A 26572-nucleotide genomic window follows, 5' to 3' on the forward strand; every position below is an offset into this window, starting at 1 on the left:
GTTCTGATTTAACAATTGACATGATATTTATAAGCCAAAAGGCTAAAATTGAGGCTTGTGTTATTTTCCTATTGACTTATTTATTCTACTTTCAGATGCCCACTTGTTCAAATCACACATGTTGAAAGTCTGGCCTTCATTTATGGAATTGATTTTTAAAATTTTCCAAAATTCAGTTAGATATATTTTGTTGTTTATGTACCATTGAGCCACAAGTCACACCCTCCACTGATCTTACATTATCATAAACACTGAAAAGTTGATAAAAATTAATAATAGATATAGTGATCCCTCCCTTTTTGTCAAAATCACCTTATCTGTTGTAGTATTTGTATTTTTCCACATACAATTTAGAATAAGTCTAACGATGTCTATGAAAAGTGGTTGTTCTATGTCAAAAAAACTTTCATTAAATCTCTAGATGAATTTGAAAAACATTAGCATCTTTACCATATTGGATGTTCCAATGCTGGGGAGATGCTATAAGATATTATTCTTTTATTTCTTTCCTCATGTTGTATATTTTAAACAGTGATTTGCATTTAGATTAGATCTCATTTTTCATATCTATAAAATACATATAGTAATGATATTATCACTTAAAACACATATAATAACATAAACAAGGGAGAAATAACAGTACACAAAGTGCCACTGTAAAAGAAAATTTAAAATATAAATTACTGTATTCAAATATGTGTATGATGTTAAAATAATTTTAAATGATACAGTTATAATTGTTCATATAAAGACTGTTGGATTCCTATAACTTTTTGTGACTGCAAAACACATTTTAATTACACTAAAATTATGCATCAGCATATTTTAAAATTATTCTTCTTCAATCTGCAGTTTATGGTACATGTTGTAAAATGAAGACTGGTCCTTGCCCGTATTCCAATATTAGCAAGTAATCCCTGCACCATAAAACTGATGATAAATTCATTAGGACAAACTGGTGTGATAAATTTAAACGTGAACAAAGAATGAGTTTTTAAGTAATTGAAAACTCTAAAAGCTGTATCTTTAGGCAAGTGGCGTAGCATCTGGGTTATTTTTCCTTTTAAATTAAACTATTTGACATAATATCAGCATTCACATTAATACAGGTTCATATATCATAAGAATATAAAATAAATATATTGTAGCTCATGTATTTTCAACTTGTTTGAGAACAAGAAAAAATTTGGCTATGTATCTCTTTGTTCCCTCATCATAACGATCTGTATTTGTAGAAAGATACATTCTGACAGTGTGTGTGTGTGTGTGTGTATGTATTTCTTAAGACTTCTACACACTATATTTAGTCAAGTACAATGACAAATGTGCTAGTTTTTAGTATAGTACAGAGGTACAGTGAGAAAAAATAGACATTTGATAAAAAGTATCCAATTCCATACTGTTTATTTTGCCACATTGTAATAAAGTCTTTGCACAATCTTGTATTGCATAGAGATACATGAAAATCCCACAACTTTGATGTATTACTGCCACCAAGAATAAAATATATGTAGGTGATGAGATTTATGCACACATACATATACCCTCATCTGCACAATTTCAGAAACTATATCACCAAAAGAAATGCCTCAAATCTTCTCTTTTCTTGACTTTCGACATTCTGTCTGAGCTTTCTCTTGACCTAAAACAGTACAAAGTTAGTCTACAAGGGAGCAATGAGGTATAATATGTAGGAGTCAATCTCACAGTTATGTAGCAGAACAAAAAAGCTCCAAATGACTGCAGCCTTGCAAGCTAAAAAGGAGTGCAGAGAGATATCTAACATTTTGACAGAAAAAAAATCACCAACACAGAATTCCATTTTTATGAAATTTTTCTTTAAAAGTAAAGGAAGAAGAAATACTTTATCAGACAAACAGACTATAATGGAATCTACTGCTAGTAAACTTGCCTTGCAAGAAATGTCAGAATAACTTCAAAAAGAAAAGATATGGGTCAGACACTGAGAGCTACACAAATAAAGGGAACAGGCTCATAAAAGCAAGAAAAAAAGTCACTTGTAAGATAAATTTTCTTACTTTCATTGACTCTTAAAGTAATTATCCATTCAATGTAATAATGACAACAAAATTAATGAACAATTAATGGTTGTGAATAAGATGAGTGAATGACAACCATACTATAAGTTTCAAGAAGTAGTAACTGAGAATATATTATTCTAAATGCTACACTAACTGTGAGGGGAAAACAGCACTGTAGAAACAAAGAGAAAATGTTACATTTGCCCTACTTCATCCAACGTCACAGCTGTCCCTCAACAAAGACTTCATATTTAGTATTATACAACTGTAACCATAAATGATTTCACTTTTTTTCTCCTGGTTAATGTCAAGTGGCATTTGAAAAATAAATGGTAAAAGTGAGAAACTAATACAACACTTATTTTCTAATATTTGTAGCTGCTGCTATTAATCAGGTTGTATTCAAAAGTTGGTTAGTTTTTTAATGCTTCGTCATTGTTATTCTCAAACTGATGTTTTATTTAAGTAGCAATTCTGTAACTTTCTATTTTCTTTAAAAATTCATTCATATCTTAAATTTTATTCTCTCTTCTGGGTTACTGAAAATGTTTACCTCTGAATATTTTTAAAAATTCCAAATTTTGTCAAATGAAGCTTTAGGATGGAAACTTACACACTTTACATTTAATCCATCTTTAAGTAAACTATTTCTGAAGGGAACTGCATTTGAAGTCAAATGAAGTAAATTCTACGGTTTTAATAACAGCCTAGCACTTTCAGGGTTCAGTTCATGTACTGTTTATAGAACTTGGTAAAATTGTTTAACAAAAGAATAAATGGTCATTACTTGTGCACTTTCAGTCATTTTAAAACTTTTTACAATTCCACAGAAGGTGTCTCTCTTTCTTTCCACCTCTCATTTGTCTGTCCTTCTCTCTCTTTTTTCTTCATAAATCCCTAAGGAAATTTTAAAAAAAGGAAAATGGTGGGGGAATATACTTGCAAACCAGAGGTTCTTTCCACCCCCTCCCTCCCATTCTCTTCCTCTTCCTGTTCGTTTCATCATATTAGAAAACAAGAAGCATATACATCTCATCACCTTTCTGACAACGATGGAAATAAAACTTAGCCTTTAGATGTCTCCATCCCATACTTGGAAGAATACTTGGAAATCTTTCCCATGATCCAATACTTAAAAAAACATGGAAAACTGTTACGTTCCTCAATTCCAGACCCCATGGTATTAGGATCTTCAAATTTTGTCATTTGTTTACTAGGGGAACACACTCAACATTTGCCCCCAAAGCATAATCAAAATGAAATTTTGGCTTCACCACTGGATGGAAACTGGTGATATTTGGATTAAAAGAGCTAAAGCTAAGGGAGCTAAAGCGAGGAAGCTAAAGACTAAGCTTCATTTTGAAGTTTTCTAACAGGTGAAAAAAAATTGATGTTTACGTTTTAAAGAAACAAATTAAGAAAAGATTGTGATTTGAATACATGAACTTGAAGCTACAATACAAATGTCGTGAATTACCTAGATTATAATTTTTATTTCCACATTCTTGAACAGTAATATCTTGGTTCAGGCTTTCAATAAATGCACATGTGTAATGATTTGTTTTAATACTGAGCAATAACAAGGTGAAATTTTTTTTTTGGTTTTTCGAGACAGGGTTTCTCTGTGTAGCTTTGCGCCTTTCCTGGAACTCACTTGGTAGTCCAGGCTGGCCTCGAACTCACAGAGATCTGCCTGGCTCTGCCTACAAGGTGAAATTTAAAACCCACATTCCTAAAAACCAAAGTCTATTTTTCCTAGATTCTAAGCATTTTGTTTAAATGATATTAAAATTATTATTTGTAATTTTCAGATCTTCCTGAACTAGAAAAGAATTGTAATTTTTGTTATTATATTGTCTTACCTTGGCACAGAAACTTCCTAGCAAGATAATTACACATAAATTTGTCACTGATGTCATGGTATAGTTCACCTGTGTATTTATTTGTGTATGTACAGATTAATTTCCTATGTCAGAGACAGAAAACTTTGACAAATGGGATTCACTTAGGCTGCCATCCCTTTGCATAATGAAATTTTTTATTTTTTAAATTAATGATGGCAAATTTAGTTCAAATTTTTACTTTTAAGTAATTGTAATTTTATCTGTCAATGTAATGAATACTATAGAAAGATTGAATGTGCCATCTTACCTATTCAGTTCCACAAGTACCATATCACCAAAACTTTAGTATAGCATCACCATCAAGACCATATTAAAGTCAGTATGCAAAATATATTATCACAAGAAACTCTCAGTGTTGTTCTTCTATGGACCCACTTGCTTCCTGGCCTCACCTACATCTTAATCCTAAGTAACTACTAATCAGATCTCTTCAAATAGTTCTATCATTTTTAAAACACCACAGAGATTGCTTTTTATTGTGTGATATTTTAAGATTGGCCTTATTCACTTAGCATAATTCTTTATAGATATTTAGGTTGCTGTGTATATCAATTTTGTGTTTAACTGTTCACCAACAGATAAGCCTCTAGAATGTTTCTAATTTCTGTTTGTTACCTATGCAACTGGGAACACTAATGTAAAGTTTCTGTTACAAAGGTTTTAATTTTTTGGTAACTAACACCTCTAAATGAAATTAGGCTGTGCATGTTGGGTGTATTTTCAAATTTTTACAAAGCAGCTAAACTTTCTCTAGAGTAACTGTACTGTTTTATATTCCCACCAACGATTTTTAAGTGATAATTTTCTGTGCATCCTTAACATCATTTGATATCACTATGTTTTTTTAAAATTTACTCACTGCAAAATATATGTAGTTATATCTTATATTCACAACAGCAGTGGAGGAGTGTTCCCCTTGCTCCCCATCCTCGACAACATGAGCTGTTATGTATGTTATTGATCTTAGCCATTCTGACACGTGTAAGATAGAATCTCAAAGTAGTTTTGCTTTGCGTTTCCCTGATGACTAAAGATACTGAACATTTCTTTGTTTCCCATCCCTTTGAGATTCTTCTAAAGAGAATTCTCTGTTTAAATCTGTACCCCGTTTTTAACTGGATTGTTTGGTTTGTTGACATCAAGTTATCTGAGTTCTTTATATATTTTGGATATTAGCCCTCTATCAAATGTGGAGGTAGTGAAAACCTTTTCCCATTCTATAAGTTGCCATTGTGTCTGAATAAAATACATAGTATATTTTCCACTACTGAAGCTTTTCATTTTCATGAGGTTCCATTTATTAATTGTCAACCTTAGTGCCTGCACTGTTGCTATTTGTTTTCTGCATAGAAAATGGTCTCTTGTGTTGATGTATTCTATGCTGTTCCCTAATTACTCTACTGACAAGCTCAGTGTGTCTGAATTAATGTTGAGGTCTTTTATGCACATTGACTTGAATTTTGTGCAGAGCAAAGAATATGGATCTATTTGAATTCTTCTACATTCAGATATCCAGTTAGACGAGCATCATTTGTTGAAGATGCATTCTATTTCCCATCATGTATTTCTGACTTCTTTACCAAAAATCAGGTATCTATAGGTGTGTAGATTTATGTCTGGGCCTTCAATTCAATTCCATTGATCAATGTATGTGTTTTATGCCAATATAACGCAGTTTTTTATAACTCTAGCTCCGTTGTACAGCTTGAAATTAGGGATGGTGATACCTCCATGAGTTTTTTTTTAATTGTATAGGATTGTTTGGTCTATCCTGGGTTTTTGTTTTTCTGTATGAAATTTAGTATTGTTCGTTCAAGGTCTGTAAAGAATTTTGTTGGCATTTTGATGGGGATTACATTGAATGTGTAGAGTGCTCTTGGTAGGATGGCCATTTTTACTATATTATTTCTACCCATCCATAAGCATGAGAGGTATTTCTATCTTCTGATATCTTATTCAGTTTCTTTCTTCAAAGACTTTAAATTCTTGTCATGTAAGTGTTCCACATGCTTATTTAAGCTTACCCCAAATACTTTATATAGTTTGTGGCTGTTGTGATGGGTGTTATTTCCCTGATTTCTTTCTTAGTATGTTTGTCATTTGTATAAAGGAGGGCTACTGATTTTTTTTTAGTTAATCTTGTATCCAGCTACTTAGCTGAAGGTGTTTTGACAGCTGTATGGGTTTTATGGTAGAATTCTTTGGATTACTTATGTATACCATTATATCATCTGCAAATAATGATACTTTGACTTCTTCATTTCTGATTTGTATCTTCTTTGGTTGTCTTGCTATTGTAGCTAAAACTTCAAGTAATGTATTGAATAGATATGAAGAGAGTGGGCAACCTTGTCTTGTTTCTGATATTAGTAGATTTGCTTTGATTTTCTCTCCATTTAATTTGATATTGGCTATAAGCTTGCTATAAATTGCTTTTATTATGTTTAGCTATGTCCCTTCTATCCTTAATCTCTCCAATGCTTTTATCATGAAGTGGTGTTGGATTTTGCCAAAGGCTTTTTCAGCATTTAGTGAACTGATCATGTATTTTTCTTTGTTTTGTTTTGTTTTCATTTAGTTTGTTTATATGGTGTATTACATTGGATGATTTTCTTATGTTAAAAAACCAGCCCTGCATCTCAGGGATGAAGTCTACTTGGTCATGGTGGATGATCCTTTTTATTTGTTATTGGATTCAGTTTATGAGTATTTTATTGAGTATTTTTGCATCTATGCTCATGAGGAGGATTGGTCTGTAATTCTCTTTCTTTGTTAAACCTTTGTGTGGTTGGGTAACTCTGTTCTAAAACTGTCTGCCTCTGGGCTTTTTCTGGTTCGGAGACTTTTAAGGACTGCGTGTTTTTCCTTTGGGTTTATAGGTTTATTTAAGTTGTTTATCTGATCTTGATTTAACTTTGATAAGTAATATCTATTGATAAAATTATCCATTTCTTTTAGATTTTCCAATTTTGTGGAGTACAGGTTTTTTGAAGTATGACCTAATGATCCTCTGGATTTCCTCTGCGTCTTTTATATCACCATTTTCATTTCTGGTTTTCTTATTTGAATATTTTCTCTCCATCTTTTAATTAATTTGGATAAGAATTTGTCTATTTTGTTGATTCTCACAAAGAACCAATTCTTTGTTTCGTTAATTCTTTGTATTGTTCTGTTTCTTTCTATTTTATTCATTTCAGCCTTTAGTTTGATTATTTCCTGTTGTCTACTCCTCTTCGGTGTGTTTGCTCCTTTTTGTTCTAGAGCTTTCATGTGTGATGTTAAATTGCTAGTATGAGATCTCCCTAGTTTTTTATTTTAATGTAGATGCTTAGTGATATGAACTTTCCTCTTAGTACTATTTCATTGTGTCCCATAAGTTTGTGTATGCTGTACATTCATTTTCATTGAATTATAAGAAGTTTATAATTTCTTTTTTTATTTCTGTCTTGACCCAGTAGTCATTCAGTAGAGAGTTGTTCAGCTTCCATGAGTTTGTAAGCATTCTGCTTTTGTTGTTGTTGAAATCCAGCTTTAATCCATGGTTGTCTGATAGGAGGTAGGGTGTTATTTAGATTTTATTCTACCTGTCGAGACTTGTTTTGTGATGCAGTATGTGATCAGTTTTGAAGAAAATACTGTGAGGTGCTAAGAAGGTATTTTCTTTTGTGTTTGGGTGAAATATTCTGTAAGTATCTGTTAGGTTCATTAGGTTTATAACATCTGTGAGCTCCAGTATTTTTCTGTTTAGTTTTTGGTTGGATGACCTATTAATTGTAAAGGGCTTGGGTTTTCAACTCTCCGACTATTTATATGTGAGGGTAGATGTGTGTTTTAAGCTTTATAGTGTTTCTTTTATGAACATGGGTGCCATTGCAGTAGGACCATAGATGTTAAGAACTGCAATGTCATCTGGGTAGGATTTTCCCTTTGATGAGTATGAAATCCTCTTCTCTACCTTTTTTGAGTAATTTTAGCTTGAAGTCTAGTTTGTTGTTAGATATTAGAATGGCTACACCAGCTTGCTTCCTCGGTCGATCTGCTTGGATAAGTTTTTCTAACCCTTTAGCCTTTGGTAATATCTATCTTTGATGTTGCAGCCTGTTTCTTGTGTGCAGCAGAAAGATGGATCCTTTTATCATATCTATTCTGTTAGTCTGTATCTTTTGACTGGTGAGTTGAATCTATTGATATTGAGAGATATCAATGAACAATGGTTGTTAATTTCTGTTATTTTATTGTATGTGGTGCTTGTAGGAGTGTGTGTTTGTTTCCCTTATTTGGTGTTACTGGTGTGAGATTATGTCCTGTGTTTTCATGGGTGTAGTTAACCTTCTTGGGTTGGAGTTTTCCATCTAGTATCTTCTGTATGCCTTGATTTATAGATAGATATTATTTAAATTTGACTTCATCATGTGATATTTTGTTTTCTCCATCTCTGGTGATTGAAATTTTGCTGGGTATAGTAGTCTTGGCTAGCATCTATGGTCTTTTAGAGTCTGCAGTACATCTCTCTGGCCCTTCTGGCTTTTAGAGTCTCCATTGAGACTTTATGAATCTAATAAGTATGTATAGGATCTATACACTATAAAGTAAAATTTTCAATTAAAGATATAAGTCAAGAGAGGTAAGTATTATATTCATGGGATCAGAAAATAGAAGACAATTAACAGGCTGATTCTTACATAGATTGCTCTACAGTTTTAATGCAGTTGTTTTTCAAAAAATAGAAGTGATTTTTGTTTATATGGGTAGCACCAAATTACTTGCATTTTATTTTGGGATTTTTTCTAGCTTTTTAGTATTTATAAAATAACCCTCTAAGTCAACATATTTCCCATTAAGTTTGTTAAAACCAGACTGATTTTCTTTTTAATTTTGATATTATGATATAATTATATCATTTCTTCTTTCCCTTTCTTTGCTATAACCTCCCATATACTCTTCTTTTCTCTCTTCCAAATTCATACCCCAAAAGGAGACTATTTTTAAACATCTAAAATATATACCTTCCTAACATATGTAACATTTCAACCAATATAGATAACTGTGAAAGGGGGAAAATGGCATGGAATGATTTTTTCCAGATCACTAAATTTGTAAATTTTATCTAACAATTTTGACTATCTCAACTGTTTTTTCTGAATTATTTATTCAATGAAGGTATATTAATTACAATGCTTGAATTTATGCTCATTGTTTTATTAAGTTCAAAGATGTGTCTGTCCTTGAATGTCAACATAAAACAATATATTTAGGATTTACAATTAAAAAATTCAATGTTCAAATCCTTGTTCACTTTTATATTTACCACACTCAGTTTTACCAACTAATACACCATTTTAGCATACAAAGATTACCGTTTAATAATGACATAGAGGAAAAGATGAATCTTCATTTTACAGTATGTATCAAAAAACTATATCCTAAAATATTCATTTAAAAATATATTAATAAGTCCATTCAATGTACAAATATATGCATTATTTTATTGAAAGTGATCTGTGTGATGTATTCATATGTAAACAATTATAATCTTTTTTCTTTTATTGAAAATAGATTTTTTCATACAATATATTCTGACTATGGTTTCCCCTTCCTTTACTCCTCCCAGCCTCTCCTCACCTCTCCTCCTATCTGGATCTACCTCCTTTCTATCTTTCCTTAGAAAACAAACAGATATTTCATGAAGAATAATAGAATAAAGTAAAATATACTAAAATAAAACAAAAACAAACAAATGATAATAGGACAAAACAAACAAACAGAAGGAAAAGATCCCAAGAAAAGACACAAGAAACATATAAATGCAGAGACCCACTCGTTCACATTCAGGAGCCCTATAAACGCACAAAAGCCGAAATCTTAAAGCCATACTGTATATGCAAAGTATCTATACCATAAAATAAATAAATATAAATAAATTTTTCAAAAAGAAAGAAAGAGCTCTTACAAGATCTTATGAGTTAAAGAACCACCAAAGATGCCATTGAATTCTTTTTCTGTTAGCCATCTACTGCTGGGCATTCAGCCTACCCTTATGAGTAACTTATTTTCCCAGTGAGACTCCCTTGGCATAAACTAAATTTTCATTTGCAAGTGACTATCAATTAGTGATCCTTTCTAAGTTAGCGATGGATTTATGCGTCTAATTTATTTTGTTTCAGCTCTAGAATTTGTTTCAGCTCTAGGACCACAACTGGTGCTGACCGTTACAGTCCCTGTGCATGTTGCCTCAGTCTCTGTGAGTTTATATGTTTTTCAATGCTCTTTTTTTAGAGGGTCTTGTTTCCTTGGTGTCCTTCCCTCCCCACTGGCTGTTATATTCTTTTGCCTCCTCTTACACAGATTTCCCTGATACCTGAGAGTTGGGATTCAATGGAGATATCCCATTTAGGGCTGAATGTTTCAAGGTCTCTCACTCTCTACATATTGTCTGGTTGTGGGTCTCTTTGTTCCCATCTCTTGCATGATGAAGCTTCTCAGTTTCTCTGTTGATGGCTGAGCAAGGCCCTTAGCTATGAGTATAGCAGAATGTCATTAAGGGTCATTTTATTACTACATTCCTTAGAACAGTAGTATTCAGTTTCACCCTAGGTTCCTAGGCTATCTACTCTAAGATTCTTCATCACCTGAGCAGTATTGGGAATGGGTTCCATCTCGTGGAGTGTGCCTTAAGCCAAATCAGATATTGGTTGGTTACTCCCACAAGCTTTGTGCCACCATTACCCTAGCATATGTTGCAGGCAGGGCACCATTGTAGAACAAAAGGTTTGTGGCTGGGTTGGTGTTTATGTTTCTCCTTTGGTAGCATGCAGAATACCTTCCTGTACCAAAGATGGTAGCATATAGTCTGTAAAGGTTCTATATAGACATCAGCTCAGCTTCTCCATATTCAGTGAATTGTGAAGGTGATGTCTTCAGCAATAGGACTTTATCATCAGTTTGGGGAGAGCAACCTGTAGCTTTGGCAATAGCCTATATTGTCTGAGTGTTCCAATGTAATCCTTTTGGTCAATATCTCAATTATATGTAACCCATTCCAGGTATTGGAAGCTTCATTTAGTGACAAGAAATGTTTGGTTGGGGCTTGGTTCTGTTTCCCCCATTATTTGGTGATTTCACTTAGATTTATGTGTGTATATATATATATATATATATATATATATATATATATATATATATATATATATATTTTAAGAAGCTCCTAACTGTATTAAGTTTCCACACTACCACTCATATGGCCTTTAATTTTAGCCATCTCTTCCTGTATTTTCTCCCTCCTCTTCTGTCTCCCTCCCCCTCCTTCATTGATCCCCTAAATCTAGCTCCCTGACCCATCCATCCATAATTGTCTATTCTATTTCCCCTTCCTAGTGATATCTATTCATTTTGCCTGGTCTTTTACTCTATACCTAATCTCTGTGGTTGAATTATAGTCTTAACATTATTTTAATGCATCTGACTGAGGGCTGATCTCCAAAATATATAAAGAACTCAAGAAACTAGACATCAAAATATCTAACAATCCAGTTAAAAAATGGGCTACAGAACTAAACAGAGAATTCTCAACAGAAGAATCTCAAATGGCTGAAAGACATTTAAGGAATTGCTCAACATGCTTAAGTCATCAGGGAAATGAAAATCAAAATGACTCTAGGATATCATCTTGCACCTGTCAGAATGGCTAAGATAAAAAACACTATAGACAGCTTATTTTTGGAGAGGATGTGGAGCAAGGGGAACACTCCTACACTGTTGGTGGGAATGCAAACTTGTATAGCCACTTTGGAAATCAGTATGGCGGTTTTTCAGAAAATTGGGAATCAATCTTCCTCAAGACCCAGCTATACCACTCTTGGGCATATACCCAAGAAATGCTCTATTATACCACAAGGACACATGCTCAACTATGTTCATAGCAGTATTATTCATAATAGCCAGAACGTGGAAACAACCTAGATGCCCCTCAAATGAAGAATGGATTAAGAAAATGTGGCACATATACACAATGGAGTACTACTCAGCAGAGGAAAACAATGATATCATGAAATTTGCAGGCAAATGGATGGAACTAGAAAATATCATCCTGAGTGAGGTAACCCAGACTCAGAAGGACAAACATGGTATGTACTCACTCATAAGTGGGTACTAGATGTAAAGCAAAGAATAACCAGACTGCAACCCACAGCTCCAGGGAGGCTAGCTAGAAGGGAAGACCCTAGGAAGGATGCATGGGTCGCACAGTGAAAGAAAAATAGGTGAGATCTCCATGAGCAAACTGGGGGTGGGGGGTAACAGTGAGTAAGGGATGGGGGGTAAGAACATAGGGTAATGGGAGGTTCGAGCTAGAACAGGGACAGAGTGAGAGAGCAAGGAAAGAGATACCATGATAAATGAAGACAACATGGGATTAGGGAGGAACAGAGTGCTAGGGAAGTTCCCAGGAATCCACAAGGATGACCCTACCTTAGACTACTGGCAATAGTAGAGAGGGTGCCTGAATTGGCTTGCTCCAGTGATCAGATGGCTGAATATCCTAACTGTCATCATAAAGCCCTCATCCAGTGACTGATGGAAGCAGATGCTGAGACACGTGGCTGGGCACGAGGGTGAGCTCCAGGAGTCCAATAGATGAGAGAGAGGAGGGATTCTATGAGCAAGGGACTTCGAGATCATAATGGGAAAATGTACAGAGACGGTCAACCAAAGCAGTAGAAACTCATAAACTGTGGATCAATGGCTGAGGAGGCCCCATGATACTTACTGGACTGGGTCCTCTGGATAGGTGAGACAGTTGTTTAGCTTGAACTGTGTAGGGGGCCCCCAGGCAGTGGGATTGAGACCTGTTCCTGGTGCATGAGGCGGCTTTTTGGAGCCCAGTGTCTATGGTGAGACACTTTGTGCAGCCTTGGTGCAGGGAGGAGGGGCTTGGACCTGTCTCAACTGAATGTACCAGGCTCTGCTGATTGCCCATGGGAGACCTTGCCTTGGAGGACATGAGATGTCCCTTAACAGAAAGGGCCAGACTGGGGGGCTGGAGGAGGGAGGAGAGGGGAATCTGTGATTGATATGTAAAATGAATTGAAGATCTTTTAATAATAAAAAAAGATTATTTTAATGACATAATTTTGATCCACACTTTATTATATGCATTCTGGATCTTTGTTTTTCAAAATGCTGGCTTTAGAACCTCTATTCTTTTTTGGAAATTTTTTAAGAAATTATTTTATTCATTTTACATACCAACCACAGACCTCCCTCTCATCCCTCCTCCTGCCTCCCACCCCACCTCCTGCTTCTGATCCCTCCCCCATCTCCTCCTCCAAAATTGTAAGGTCTCCTTCTGGGAGTCAGCAAAGTCTGATTCATTCAACTGAGGCAGAACCAAGCCCCTCCCCTCTGCATCAAGGCTGAACAAGGCATCACACCACAGGTAATGGACTCCACAAAGCAAGCTCATACACCAGGGATAGATCCTGTTCACACTGCCAGGGGCCCCTCAAACAAGACCAAGCTACAGAACTGTCTTCTGTATGCAGAGGGTCTAGTTCGGTCCCATCCAGAGAACCTCTATTCTTAACTATTTCTTTATGTAGACACATGTATGACAGATAAACTGAGAATCCTAATCCACAAATCTAAAATCAGAAATGCTAAAATGGCTAAAACATTCTGTGCACCAATAAGACTCTAGAAATGGAAAATTCCATACTTGACTTCAACTGTTTTCCTAGCTCTACACCTACAGAAATATTTCCAACTGTTTTTGACTAGCTTCCAAAAAGTCAATGGAGGAATGATAATCTTTTCAACATGTGGTTGTAGAGCAATTAGACGAGTATAAGAAAAATGCATGCCTTCAACCTAAACCCCACCCATATACAAAAATTCAAAGTGAATCATAGATCTAAATGCAAATAGAAAACTTTTAATATTCAAAAAATAAAGAAAACTTTTGTGATGCAGGGAATGGTCAATAGTTATTAGTTAATATACTTAAAATATTCTCCATAAAAGAAAACATTCAATAAACCAGAAGTTAGCAAAATATATACCTTTTGCTTAATAAATAACTTTATAAGACTAAGAAAACAGAAACTACAGAATGTATATTTCAATCACATGTCTGACAAAGTACTCACATCTAGAAAATATGAGTTTTTGCATCGCAGCAGTAAAATAAACAAATGACAACACCCAGGTACCCAACTAAAGAATGGACAAAAGTTATATATAAACACTTCTTTGAAGTGTTTATTCAGGAGGAAGGGAAAATGATGAACTGCTAATTAATGTGAAGTTTTACTTAAGGAAGTTGAATAAATTGTAGAGCTCTACCGTGAGAGTCTACATCAAAAGTCAATAAGACCATAGTGCACATTTAAAAGTTTTAAGAGTTTTAGTCTTAGATCTAATATTAAATATTTTTATGCCAATGAAATACAGTTTTAAAAGGGTACATGGAAAGCTGTTTGATGCCATTATGCATTAGAGAATATGAAATTAAGATTGTCATGATATTCTCCTACATCTTAGGAATAAAAAAAGATCAGAATTGGAGAATATCAGATACTGGTGAGAATTTGAAGAAACTGCAACAAATCATTCACACCTTACTGATAGATATAAAATACTTCAATAACTTTGCCATTATCTTTAACAAATTAGAATCTCATTTGCTAAAATATTCAGTAATCATACTCTTGAGTATAATTTTGATCAAAAATAACTTTACATGATTGTTTTTGCACCTTTATATGTACTGGTCAAAATTTGGAATATCTGAAATGTCCTACAGTTGGTGAATGGATGAACAAACCACAGAACAGCCATAGATAGACACACTCCTCAGATATAGTTGTAAGAAGCTACTGATAAGAATGTGAATGGCAATTGATGTCACAATTCTGAGTGGAAAAAAAAAGACAATATCAAAAGATCACAAAGTGAATGATTACATTTCTATAACATTCTTAAAATGGGAAAATTCAAAAGGTGGAGGACAAATTAGTTGGTGACAGGCTTTAAGGGTGACTGTGGAGGGTAAGTGGTATGAATATAAAGAAGTATTATGAGGAAAGTCTTAGCAATGACGGAATAATGCTGTATCATGATTGATAAAACAAATGCAGTACATGTACACAGTGAAGTTTCAATGCATTACAAAGAAGAATGAAATCATGACATTTAGAGAAAATTGGGCCAAAATGGAAATCATTGTGCTAAGCAAAATGAGCCGGACTCAAAAGGACAAATATGGCATGTTTTCTTACTTATAAATCTAAATTTGTATATGTGTATGAGAAGAGAGGAAGAGATCTCAAGAAAAGGAACACAGGTGAAAACATGAGATATGAAGACAGAAGAGACCATTCTGGGGTTAAAGAAAGGGATAGCACATATGCCCGCAACACACATTGTACGTCTCTCTCTAATAATATTATTTACTTTGCAAAAGTTGTACTTTTGAGTACAACTACTGAAGCACCGAAACAACCCAAGGAAGATAATTATAATTATAAAACAAATGTCCTTCTCAAAGTATGTTACCAAAGTATCTTGAAAACATTGAGCTCACCTGATGCATAAATAATAAAGAGGAATATGAATGCTTCTGTTGACAAAGAATGATTTATAAAATGTTGAATGACATATTGCAGCTCTGTATATTTAATATTATAGTCTTTTGTTGAACCATTGAGTCATCATTAGTTCAATATTTCATAGAATAGATTTAATAATTATTACAGCAGAATTTGAAGAAAATAAATTTCTGGTAAAGAAGACTTATAACTCACAACTGAAATTTAACATTTGGGGAAGAATTCCCCATTCCATTGTAAGAGTGTTCTTTATTTTAGAAGAAAACATGTCCCCTGAGACCTACTGACATTCTACCTTCAGAACTCAGCTGTTCCATTCTGCTGCTGCTTCTCTTATTCAGAGTGTTGGCATCATCAATACATGATGTTGATTGGATCCCAAGTGTAAAAGTTAATTTTGGTAAACATCAAACAGATTACAAATGAATAAATTATTCTAGGCAGTTTTTGTTGTCCAGAAGAGTGACATTTCGGGTGTGTTGAGAAGTGAGCAAAAAGAAAGGCATTTAAAAGTTAATTTTGGATCAGGATTTTCTGTTTTGTTGTTTTGGAAATTAACATAAAAGTTACAGAAAATATTGTGACAACTTTGTACTGATGAGTTTTTATGTCTAGGGGATTTTGAGAGCAAGACTGTGTCCCTGTGCTATTCTGGTTTGGACGTGAATCAGAACACAGTTGAACATTATTTGAATTCACAGAGCTTGCCTTGCTGGAAGCACAGCCTTATATGTAGTGTCCATGGGCAGTCCTATTATGGGAAAGCAACTTGAGAGAAAAGGCGGGTCACTTGCTTGTGCGCAGGTCCTGGAATTTGAAATATCCAGAGGCCTCTACAGAATCCTGGCATCAGTTACTATGTTGACTCACTCCGTGTTGGACTTACTCACTTTCCCTCTACAGGACTCAGCTCTTGAAGGCAATAGCCTTTATAGAAAAAACGAGTAGGAAAACTCGAAGTGCTCTTTTTTTTTTTTTTTTTCAAGGCTGCTGAAGTTTATTGGCTTCTCGTCGTACCTAAGCCTACTGGAGTAATAAAACTGAGAGAAACTTTTACCCAGATTTTTATCCCTGCCTTGATATATACTTTTTCTTCCAAATGCTTTGGTGGGAAGAAGTTGAAGACTGTTGTAAGTACAAAGTGACTAAAAATATCTTAACTGTGGCATGACTTTCAGCTTGTGACAAGCTCACCGAGTAGGCAGATTGATTTAAACTTATTACAGTAGCTTATGAAGAAGCATAAATTCTGTCTTCTATGTACTTTTTCATCCATATTCAAGCATATGTGTTTCACACTGTAAAATCTTTCCAGTAGATATGAGGAAGACTTGTGGGGGGTTTTGTTACTGCTGTTTTCTTGCCCTTTGCAGTAGACTAAACACACCGTTCTTGTTTAGGAAACCTCTAATAATAATATATGCATAGCTTGCTTTGAGTGTATGGAACAAACCATTTTGATTACTGTGAATAATTGGCATATCTGTTTTTATTGTGATTGACATTCATCATAATGGTTTTGTAGATAGTTGTGAACTGACCTGTATTCTGAGTGAACTGATTCTCTATAAGAATAGCAGAAGCCTAAAGTTTGGAAAGATTTTATATGACAAAGCATAGGAGAAATTAACAAAAATATGTTGTCTTTGGCAGATGACAAGTGTAAAAGTGTTCATAAAGATTGGAATTCTAAGTTTTTAAATTATGTTTCATATTTTAAATATTATATTCTCTGTCATATCATGATTATTATTCAAATAATAATAAAATTTGTGCTGGTAGTCTCTTGTTCTGAAAACAAAATAAAAATCTGGAAGACTTGTAATCCTATTTTGTAGTAAGTCACTTGGTGATTCATGTCTACTGTGACCTAGCATGTCAGTAAAAGTTTTAGATCAGACTTTTATTTAAAAATGCCCCCATTTGTTTTTAAAACATCAGCTATGACTAGTAAATTTAAAAACTGACTCAAACACAACAACAAAAATAACATATAAAAATAATCTGTAATGAGGCCATGGCGTCCCAAAGATATGGATGAAGGTTATCATTTTCTCCCTATTTTTGACTTGTGCACTCTAGTCATTCTAAAATAGTTATGATGACAATGCTTATATTTAAGTATGAAAATAGAAATCTTTATAAACAGGTAAAGATTCACAAATTCTAGAAAAACAGTCAAGAATATATTCAAAAACATTGTAGAAATTGAGATTGGATATGTATTGATTTGTAATAGATGCGTCTACTTTTCAGAGCAAACCATTTGTTTCCATTGTTGCCTTCAGACATTTATTTTGTATCAATGTTATCTCCTAAAGGAAAAGATACTCTGTTTACTGTCAATGCAAAATACTTGCAGCACTTACATATGTTCATTGTAACACACACACACACACACAGGTATGTACATTTTAATTTTCTATTTCTGTGTCTTTTATAGCAACTTAGAAATATCATTGAGATAATTCATTGGTAATAGTTAAGTCTTCAAAACCAAAATCACAATCCAGTGTCCAGAGAACATTTGAAAGTCTGTCAAAAATGCAATTCTGAAATGAAGAGTGGAAAGCTTATACTTTGCTTTGGTATAGAGAGTCTACTGGGTTTTTAAATACTTAGGATTTGAAGAAAGCTTTTATCATAGAGTATTTCCAAACCATGAAATAATGCTTGTGCAATTTAACAATGTTTAATGAAAAATAACATTGTAGGGGTTATAGTGCACAAAAACTTTTCCTGTTTTAATAGTGAACTACTAGTTGGGTGTTTTGACATTTGAATCTTGTTTTTCAATTTGCCTTAGACTGAAAAACTTTGAAAATATTTTTATTTGGGGTTTTGATCTTGAAACATTACTGTTTAAAAGAAAAGATTGTTGTGTTAAAACAAAAATTGGCTTTTAAAATTACATGTGTAATTTTGTATATTTATCAAATAATTCATTGCAAATAAACATTAAGATTTTTTAAATGTCACAATTTGTCTTGAAGTCTAACAAAGTTATCTTTTAGAATTTCAATTGCAAGATCTCTCAAGGACACGTTAACTGAAAGAAGAGAATCCTTTTTAAATTGATGATATACTTTCTAATTTAATAAGAGGCTTTTGCTGTCTCTTCTATATAATATCATTATGGAAAATACAATATATCATGTTATGTAGATGTTATTCTTTTATTTTAAAATGTCTATGGAACGTTATGTTCAAATTTAAGTTATTTAAAGAAAAAGATGTTGGTTGACTTTATTGAAGCTAGCCAGTATTAAAACAAAAAGGCATGGAATTACAGCTTTACCTTTATTCCTGTAGATTAAGGTTTTGGACATGCAAACTATCATTTATTTTTGAATGTATTATTTAATTGTATTTTTAAATTGGGGTCCAAAGGCTTCCTCATAGTGTTTCCATAATACTTAGTTTGGACACTCCTCCCCACTGATGCTTCTCCTCCATCTTTTAGCTTCCCTTCCTCCTTGCTCCCTTCTCCCATCTGAAATGCTTACTGCTTGGGAAATAGGCTTCCAAGTTCTTAACTATTTTTGTAGATTAACAAAAGAAATTGAAATCATCACTCTCTTAGAAATCACAAGTGTCGTCTTCTTCTTCTTCTTCTTCTTCTTCTTCTTCTCCTCCTCCTCCTCCTCCTCCTCCTCCTCCTCCTCCTCCTCCTCCTCCTCCTCCTTCTTCTTCTTCTTTTTATCTCTGGCATATCTTTTATCATATAGCCTTAACTGAGAGTAGAAGGAAATGATTTAACAAAAAACTCTCATTTTCCTTTCAACTTCTATTAGACTTCCCTGCCTTATTAGGCATGACTTACCATATTTTCCTCAATGATTACTTTGTTACAAATTCAAGAAAAATAGTGTTTGCGTATGAAAAAATATTTTTGTATATCACAAAAACATGGGTACTTAAATGACAAAGTACAGCGAATGAGTCTCTTTTAGGAAACTTAGGAGACTGGTTAAATTTAATAAACCATTTCTCAAAAGTAATTTTCTTTCATAATTTAATTTCTATTTGAATCACATATCTATTATAAGAAGTTTTAAGATAACTAATCAATATCCTTGGCAAGAAGATAATATGAACCATGAAGGCAAGAGCAAATTCAGGATTCATGTGGCCTAACCTTACAAATCTGGGAGAGCTCTTTCAAGAAACTTAACATGAAATGATTAACATAGAATTAAGAGCCTTGGCAAGAGTCCATATAAATGAAGCTTCAATAATTTCATTGGGCATCACTTCTAGTTAGAGAGATCTGTTGGGATTGTATCTTTTCACAACTAAATGTTAAAACAAACTAATGTTAGTTATATTTCAATAAATCATAAATTATTTCACAAAGACTTCTTTTTATATAATGTAGATTAGAGAGCTAAAAGAATTTATAGAAGTAGGAATTTGACATTTCTGTCTTTTATTCTGAAAAGATGCATGGATTAAAGTGATGTCCAGCTCAGCTAACAAAGGGGACGCAGTTATTTCATATATACACGGTACTCCATTTGAAGGGTAGCCAAACTACAAGGAGGAGGAATAAAGACGACCTTGGTTTATTTTTGTACAGTAGAGATTTTGATTGGCTTCAGAGAGAGGCAGTGCTTTTCTATCTCACAAAGACCTGATTTAGTCCTCAGAGGTTTGTGTTCTGTTAGCAAGGCAATCGGTCCATATGAGAAAATTTTGTCGGGAAAGTCATAAGCTCGAATATGGGAAATAACTTCTTTTTTTTCTATTCAATGCAACCACATTCGTTAGCAGAGTATCATTAAAATATATCCCTTTGTGGATCAGGCTCCATGCACCATAGGAATTTTCAAAACCAAACAAACAAGGAAATAAAAACAATGTGGTCATTAGAGTTTCTCGACTTGCAACATGCATTACAGTCTGGTATATGACCAATGATCTAGTGCTTGCACAAGGTTTTGAGCTACATCTCCAGTACTCCCTCCCCCTCAAAACTTCTGTCTACTTTTCTACGGTTTTATCCTATGCAGTACTGAAACACCTTTATTACACATATGAAAGTTAAATTGACAATGCTATAGTATAGTTTATGTTGCCAAATTGAAGGGCTTTGACTACTTGGGTCAAACACAGAATTTTTTCTAAAGTCCATGTGAAAATTCAAACTTCCACTTACTGGATATTAAAAGAGAATTTTCTCAGAGGGGGGAAAAACTACCATTATGAACATTCATGCAGAAGTATAGTTTCAAAGGTAAGAGGTAAAATCATTAGGTTCACTTTTTTCTCAAAGTTTTAAAATAAAACTTTGGTTCTTATATTATATCATTAAATTTGCCTTCATAAATCAGACGATTTCCCCAGAGATTCTAAAATACCTTTTAATAGCTAGGGTGCATAGCCTTTATACTTCCTCATTCAAGATTACTGCTCTAAATATTTCCAAAGAAATAAACAAAAATGACAACAATAGCTTTGGCTCCAGTGTTTAAGAAAATATGAAATAAGCAGACTTACTGATGTGTAAATGAAAGTGAAAAAATAGAATTGCTTGGTGACTTACTCATAAAATTTCTTTATCAGCCTCCTGCACCTCAGGCCCATTGAGAAACCAAAGGGCTGTATTCTGTCTTCATATTTCATGTCTTTCACGTAGTCTGCAGTTTTTAGATACTTTATACCCAAAAGTTTGTTTAGTTTTATTTCATTCATTCAAAATGTCTTGGGATTTCAATACGTAAAGAAATTCAAAGTCTTCCCTGATTCAAGATCAAGGCTAATCTGGGCTCCACAGAACCTTGTAGGTTTAAAAGATAACTGTTTTGTATTTTTTTTTCTGGTATCCTATCATCCCTATACTTGGCTTTGCAAAGTATATATACTGCTAAGTCTTGATGCAGCATGCATTCCTACCACTCAAGATGGAATTTAGAGATGTTTCTGGCTGATCTCTTTACTGTCTTTTGCCTTCTGTGTCAATGCCTCGATTCACTCAGTGAAAATATGCACAAACCTTGTCCCTCACTAAAGAAAGTGAGGGAGGATGGATGATTAGCCTTTCATTGGAATGGAGTTGTCATTCTCTGACAAGCTAATAAAATAGTTTTCTTATTTTTGTTTTCATTGTTCATAAGTGAACCTTCCAGAATGGCTAATTAAATATTTAAATTCCACATAATTTTGAGGAGTTAATCGTCTATGAATTTAAGGTGTAATAAAAGTGATTTTTGTGTCAGTTTTGAAAGCTGGAATTTATCACGGACTAGTTAGTCTTACATATGTAGTCTCATGTTCATGTAAGTAAAAAAAAAAATGAAGAGCTTTGTCTCTGTTTTAATTAGTCACTTCATTTTAGTTCATGTATTTTATCTGTGTAAGTAGAAAAATATGGTTGTTCTGAATAAGAGAAAAATATGAAAATGCATCATTAAAGTAAATGTTCATCCATGTAATAAAAAGAGAATGTAGATAGTTGAATGGGTCTTGAAGAGAAATAACATTAAAATTTTTCAGAAAAATGTCATTTGAATTGTCATGCTTTTAGCTTCTATTTACTAAATGCTAACATGACACATTAATAAAACAATAGTGAGCAATGCGTATGCAATTATTTAATGATTTATCTTCTACTCTTTGATGTATTTACTTTTAATCATAAAATTTAGAGTTTTAAAAGTGTTAGTATTAGTTAAGGACAGTTAGCATGACAGTGTTTTATGTTCTTCCTGGTTACTGGAAAGAAACAAAAAGCCTTGCTCTGTAAATATTTCCACCATCTCCTTGACTGTTTTTTTTTCTTTGGGGTTGTAAATCACTCTTTATTCACTTACTCCTTTTTTGGCTAAGACTGCCACAGAATCAGGACTATAAAAGGGTATGAACATCAGTTGCTTTTTGCTCATTGCTGGCACTCATCTTTATTTGCACACAACTTGTCTCCTCCTTTATCAGATTGCAGTAGCAGTAGTCCTCAGCCCAAGTACTGACTTAAAGGGCAAGGTAATCCACATACTTTCTCGGTTCAGAGTTTCACCTTGAAAAGTGTGTAAAGACAAATTCAAAAAATAAGAACACACATGCGTAGTTGGCCAAGTCTTTTCATTAAAAGAAAATGGAGTGATTCCTTTTTTTTTTTGATACTTCAGACAGCAGTATTGTAAAGTAATTAGTGAGTAAATGGACTAAGGTAGGGTTGTCACAGCAATTCATATCCTGAAAAATAAAAAAATAAGAGAAACAAAAAGCTAAACCACCCTTGAAAGAGTGGGACTAGCTGCAGGCTATGCTGGCACAGAGGGGGTTAAGTGCAAGAGTTTACGGGAAGCACAGACAGCTGGGGAACCCTGATTTAGGAGAGGCTGAAGGGCAGAGCAGGAGCCATGGGAACAGCTGCTAAAGGGCTAGGAGATTCCTTTGGATTAAGTGTACACAACCCATCTCTAATGGGCTGTTTCAGCACACGTCAAGTGTTATCAAAGGGGTTCACTGTACTCATGCCTAGAGCCTTGGTAGTGTATTATTTTAAATGCCTGGAAATAGATTTCCTCTCAAAACAAATCTAGAGATGAAAATCTGAAAAGAAGTGGCTTCATAAAGTTTGTACGTGTGGTTTTGGATAACCATTATTTAAAGAAGACCTTATAGGTCATGCTTCGGTATCTGCTCCTTCATTTGTGCATCACATGTTATCGAGTGTCACTTCTTTTGCCAGATCTAATCAGGTAGCCTGAGTGCTATGCTCTGCATGTGATGTTTTAAATAATCAAACCACTAGAGATTAGAATGTAGGGAAAGATGTGCATAGGAATTTGTTCACACTACTTTATTTGCATTTTAGATTAGGGCTATAGATTAAAACTAGATTGTTATAAAACCATGTAAGAGTGAACTATGCTAGTCCTAGATATTTGGGAGGTATTCCTAAGAAAATGATAGTCAGTGTGAGAAATGGAAGAGTGGCGTTATGGAGTAATTGCCTAAGGGGAAAGAGAGCAAAACTATTCCTGTCAGAGTGGAACATTTGTAGCAGTGAATCTTGGTATGAAGAACTGTAGCAAGGTCCGCTTTCTTAGAGTAAGAATAGTGAGGAAATGTGTGGGAACAAGCCTCAAGCCACAACAGTGGCCTATGACTCAAATATTTAGAGCCTTGAAGGTCATTGAAGTGAACTTTCTCCTTGTATGAGCACTGGCCATTCTTTCTGTGGGTTTCAGATAGAGCATTGATATAAATGTATTTCTGGTTTCTGAAGGATATCACTTTTATTAAAGAGACTTCCATAAATGCTAAGGATAGATGGTCAATAATCTGAAGTTTTTTAAGGTGCAAAGGAAGGTGTTTCTTTTTTTTTACTAGAATGGTGGCTGTGCAGATAAAAGAAGATTTTACAATTTCCTTGTAAGATAAAATCAGTAGCAATATAGGATGAATTGTATGCAGTTTTGTTCAGGACTTATATGATTGGGAACACAGTGATGCTATTTACAAGCAAAACTCTGGAAAGGAAGCTGGAATGAGGGGAACGATGATGGATATGGATGTTTGCTCTGTTTATGAGTAGTTTTGATACAGTAGAGATAGGGATCTGAAGTCTAGAAATAAAGCCATTCAAGTGGATTTATATGTATAAGTCATTGAATGAATTAGACCAGCTAGAAAGACCATAAAGTGTTAAGAGTAGGAGGTCAGGAATTCAATGTGAGGACACACACACACACACATTCAAGAAGCATCCAGACACAAAGGTTCAATCAGAAGCAAGGTGATCCTTCTCTCAAAGGGGCTGTTCCTTTCAATCTCCAATGTAAGGACTTTGTGAATGAGTCGCTCACTTGCATACCAGGTGCTCTGCTTTCCACAGGCTCTGCCATCTATTTGCCCCTAATTTCCTATTCCATGTTGCTATTTCGGTGAGATATCGCCCAAATGTTGTCTTGGTAGAAAAGCTTCGATAAATATTTAAATTGTGTAATGTATTCAGCTTTTTCCTGTACTCTGCATTTCCTAAAAATACCTTCTTCGGAAACCCCATTTAAACCGACTACTGTATAATGAAATGAGCCTTGAGTGTAAAACATTTATCATATTCTGAATTTCAATTGCACAGTCAGAGTTGTTAAGTAATATGAAAAATCATCCTTTAGAGAATGCAAAATTGCATTGACATGACAAGGTAAGTTTGTACTTTATTTAATGTTCTTTTAGTTAATATAGATGCTTATTGAGGAAATGTCTAAAAATTCCTTGTGAGAACCATTAGCTGAATTGATTATTCTTATATCTGCAGAAATGGTGAAAATACTTAGAAAACATTGACAATTCAGTCTAAATAAAATGAGAATCGTACTAAAGAGACGGAAGGCATTTGAGTAACTGAAACTTAGTCATGGATTTTATCAGTTGCCTTTTGGGGAAATAGGACTAGATAGAATATTAATAAGATATTGGGCAACCTTTTCTCATTAGGTTTTATTTGCTTATAAGAAAATATTGTTAGACACCTGCTGTGTTCCCTTTGCTTTTTAGGAAATTACAACTGCACACCAGAGAACAGACATACATAAAAATATCTGTAAATGCATACAACTCATATACAGTAGTAGGAGACTTATGGAACCTGGTAGGATTCAGCCATAAATTATTCTTTAGGAATAGCTTGATTCTGGAAGAGATCACTGAATAATCAACCTATGCAAGTCTTCATTGAAGAATGAGCATATGTAGATGAGGATCAGAGAACAAGAACAAGTAGACATAAAAAGACAGCCATTAAACAAGGCATTGATTTCACCTCCATACAAACTAATAGAATTACCTTGTATGTGCACTATGCTAGCTCAGAATTGTCTGAACTTTAATAATAATATGTTCGTTCCACTTGTCAAATTGTGCTTAATGTCAGACACTTCTCTGAATAAAACAACACATAATAATTTTTTAACTGTATGAGTCTGGGCAATACAGCCCTCCATATTTAATAGATAAAGATGTGGAGGTACAGAGAGAAATGATTTGCCTAAGGTACCTCACCTGTGATATGTTAGAGTCAAGGCTTGTAAAATGGCCCAGGAACAGCAGGGCTGAAGATCATTAACCAGTCAGTTGCCTTCATGTCTCAGACTTAGGCAGAATATAGTGACGATAAAATAAGACATGGAAATAAAATAAAATGAAACAAAACTGTCAGGAGTTACATCTAACAAGAACTACACATGTTCCTTTGAGAATTCTACTTTTAAAAGTTCAAAAATGTTGGCTTGTTTATTAAAACTCATAAATCCTTATACATATTCTTAGCTATACACTGGGGTGTCCTGAATAACACTACATCCATTCTCTAAACCTCTACAAGTAACCACCTCTGATGCTGTCTATGATAATTAACTTCCTTCAGTATTTTATTCCTGTCTCAGTTTTCTTCCTGTGTGAACATGAAAAAGATCAAAGAAATGCCATCCAGATCTGTTGTAATTGTCTCCAGCTAGCTTCCCCAGGGTGATCTTTCTGGTTGATCTTTCTGACTTTATTTTTATAATACACAGGCTATTGTGCTATTTAAACAGAAAACTGAGAACTGGACCTATATGTATCCACTTTAGTAATATCAGCAAAAGTAAACAGCATGTATTAATGTTGCCCTTAATGGCAATAAATACTGTTAGTAGTGCTAGTATAGTTAGTAGTTTATTAAAGTACCAAAGTTTATTACTTTTACCCTTTTTTTGGGGAAAAAAATTACATCTTTGCTTCAGGTTGTTAGTTAAATGCACCATGGTTTTGTGTGTGTGTGTGTGTGTGTGTGTGTGTGTGTGTGTGTGTGTGTGTGTATGTGTAGTGTATACTATATAACACTAGAGTGTATAAGTAACATAGACTGTAAACATTAAGCAACTAAAAGCATCCTATAAAGATAATTGACTTTCTAGCTTAGCTTCTGCCATAGTCCCCCCCCCCCTCTTTTTATGATGGATAAGTGCATAGAAACATAATTGAGAGAGAAAGTGTATAAACCCAATTTATGCTCCAGCATAGCTTCCAAAGA

The 26572-nt window shown here is 34.1% G+C and overlaps 1 protein-coding gene across 10 annotated transcripts in view; it reads left to right on the top strand.

Annotated features, from left to right (window-relative positions):
- Dmd (dystrophin) overlaps positions 1-26572 on the top strand; it is a 2242690-nt gene that overhangs the window by 123341 nt on the left and 2092777 nt on the right. For 9 of the 10 annotated variants that reach the window (XM_052732199.1, XM_052732319.1, XM_052732309.1 and 6 more), the window contains exon 2: positions 16536-16679. The exons of the other annotated variant lie outside the window; for it this stretch is intronic. In XM_052732199.1, coding sequence (XP_052588159.1) covers positions 16649-16679 — 31 coding nt within the window. In that variant the 5' untranslated portion in view covers positions 16536-16648. The remainder of the gene's footprint in view (positions 1-16535; positions 16680-26572) is intronic. 10 annotated transcript variants of the gene reach the window in all.

The sequence above is a fragment of the Peromyscus californicus genome, unplaced genomic scaffold (assembly GCF_007827085.1).
Source record: "Peromyscus californicus insignis strain IS unplaced genomic scaffold, ASM782708v3 Scaffold_10__1_contigs__length_136768540, whole genome shotgun sequence".
Classification (NCBI taxonomy): Eukaryota; Metazoa; Chordata; class Mammalia; order Rodentia; family Cricetidae; genus Peromyscus; species Peromyscus californicus.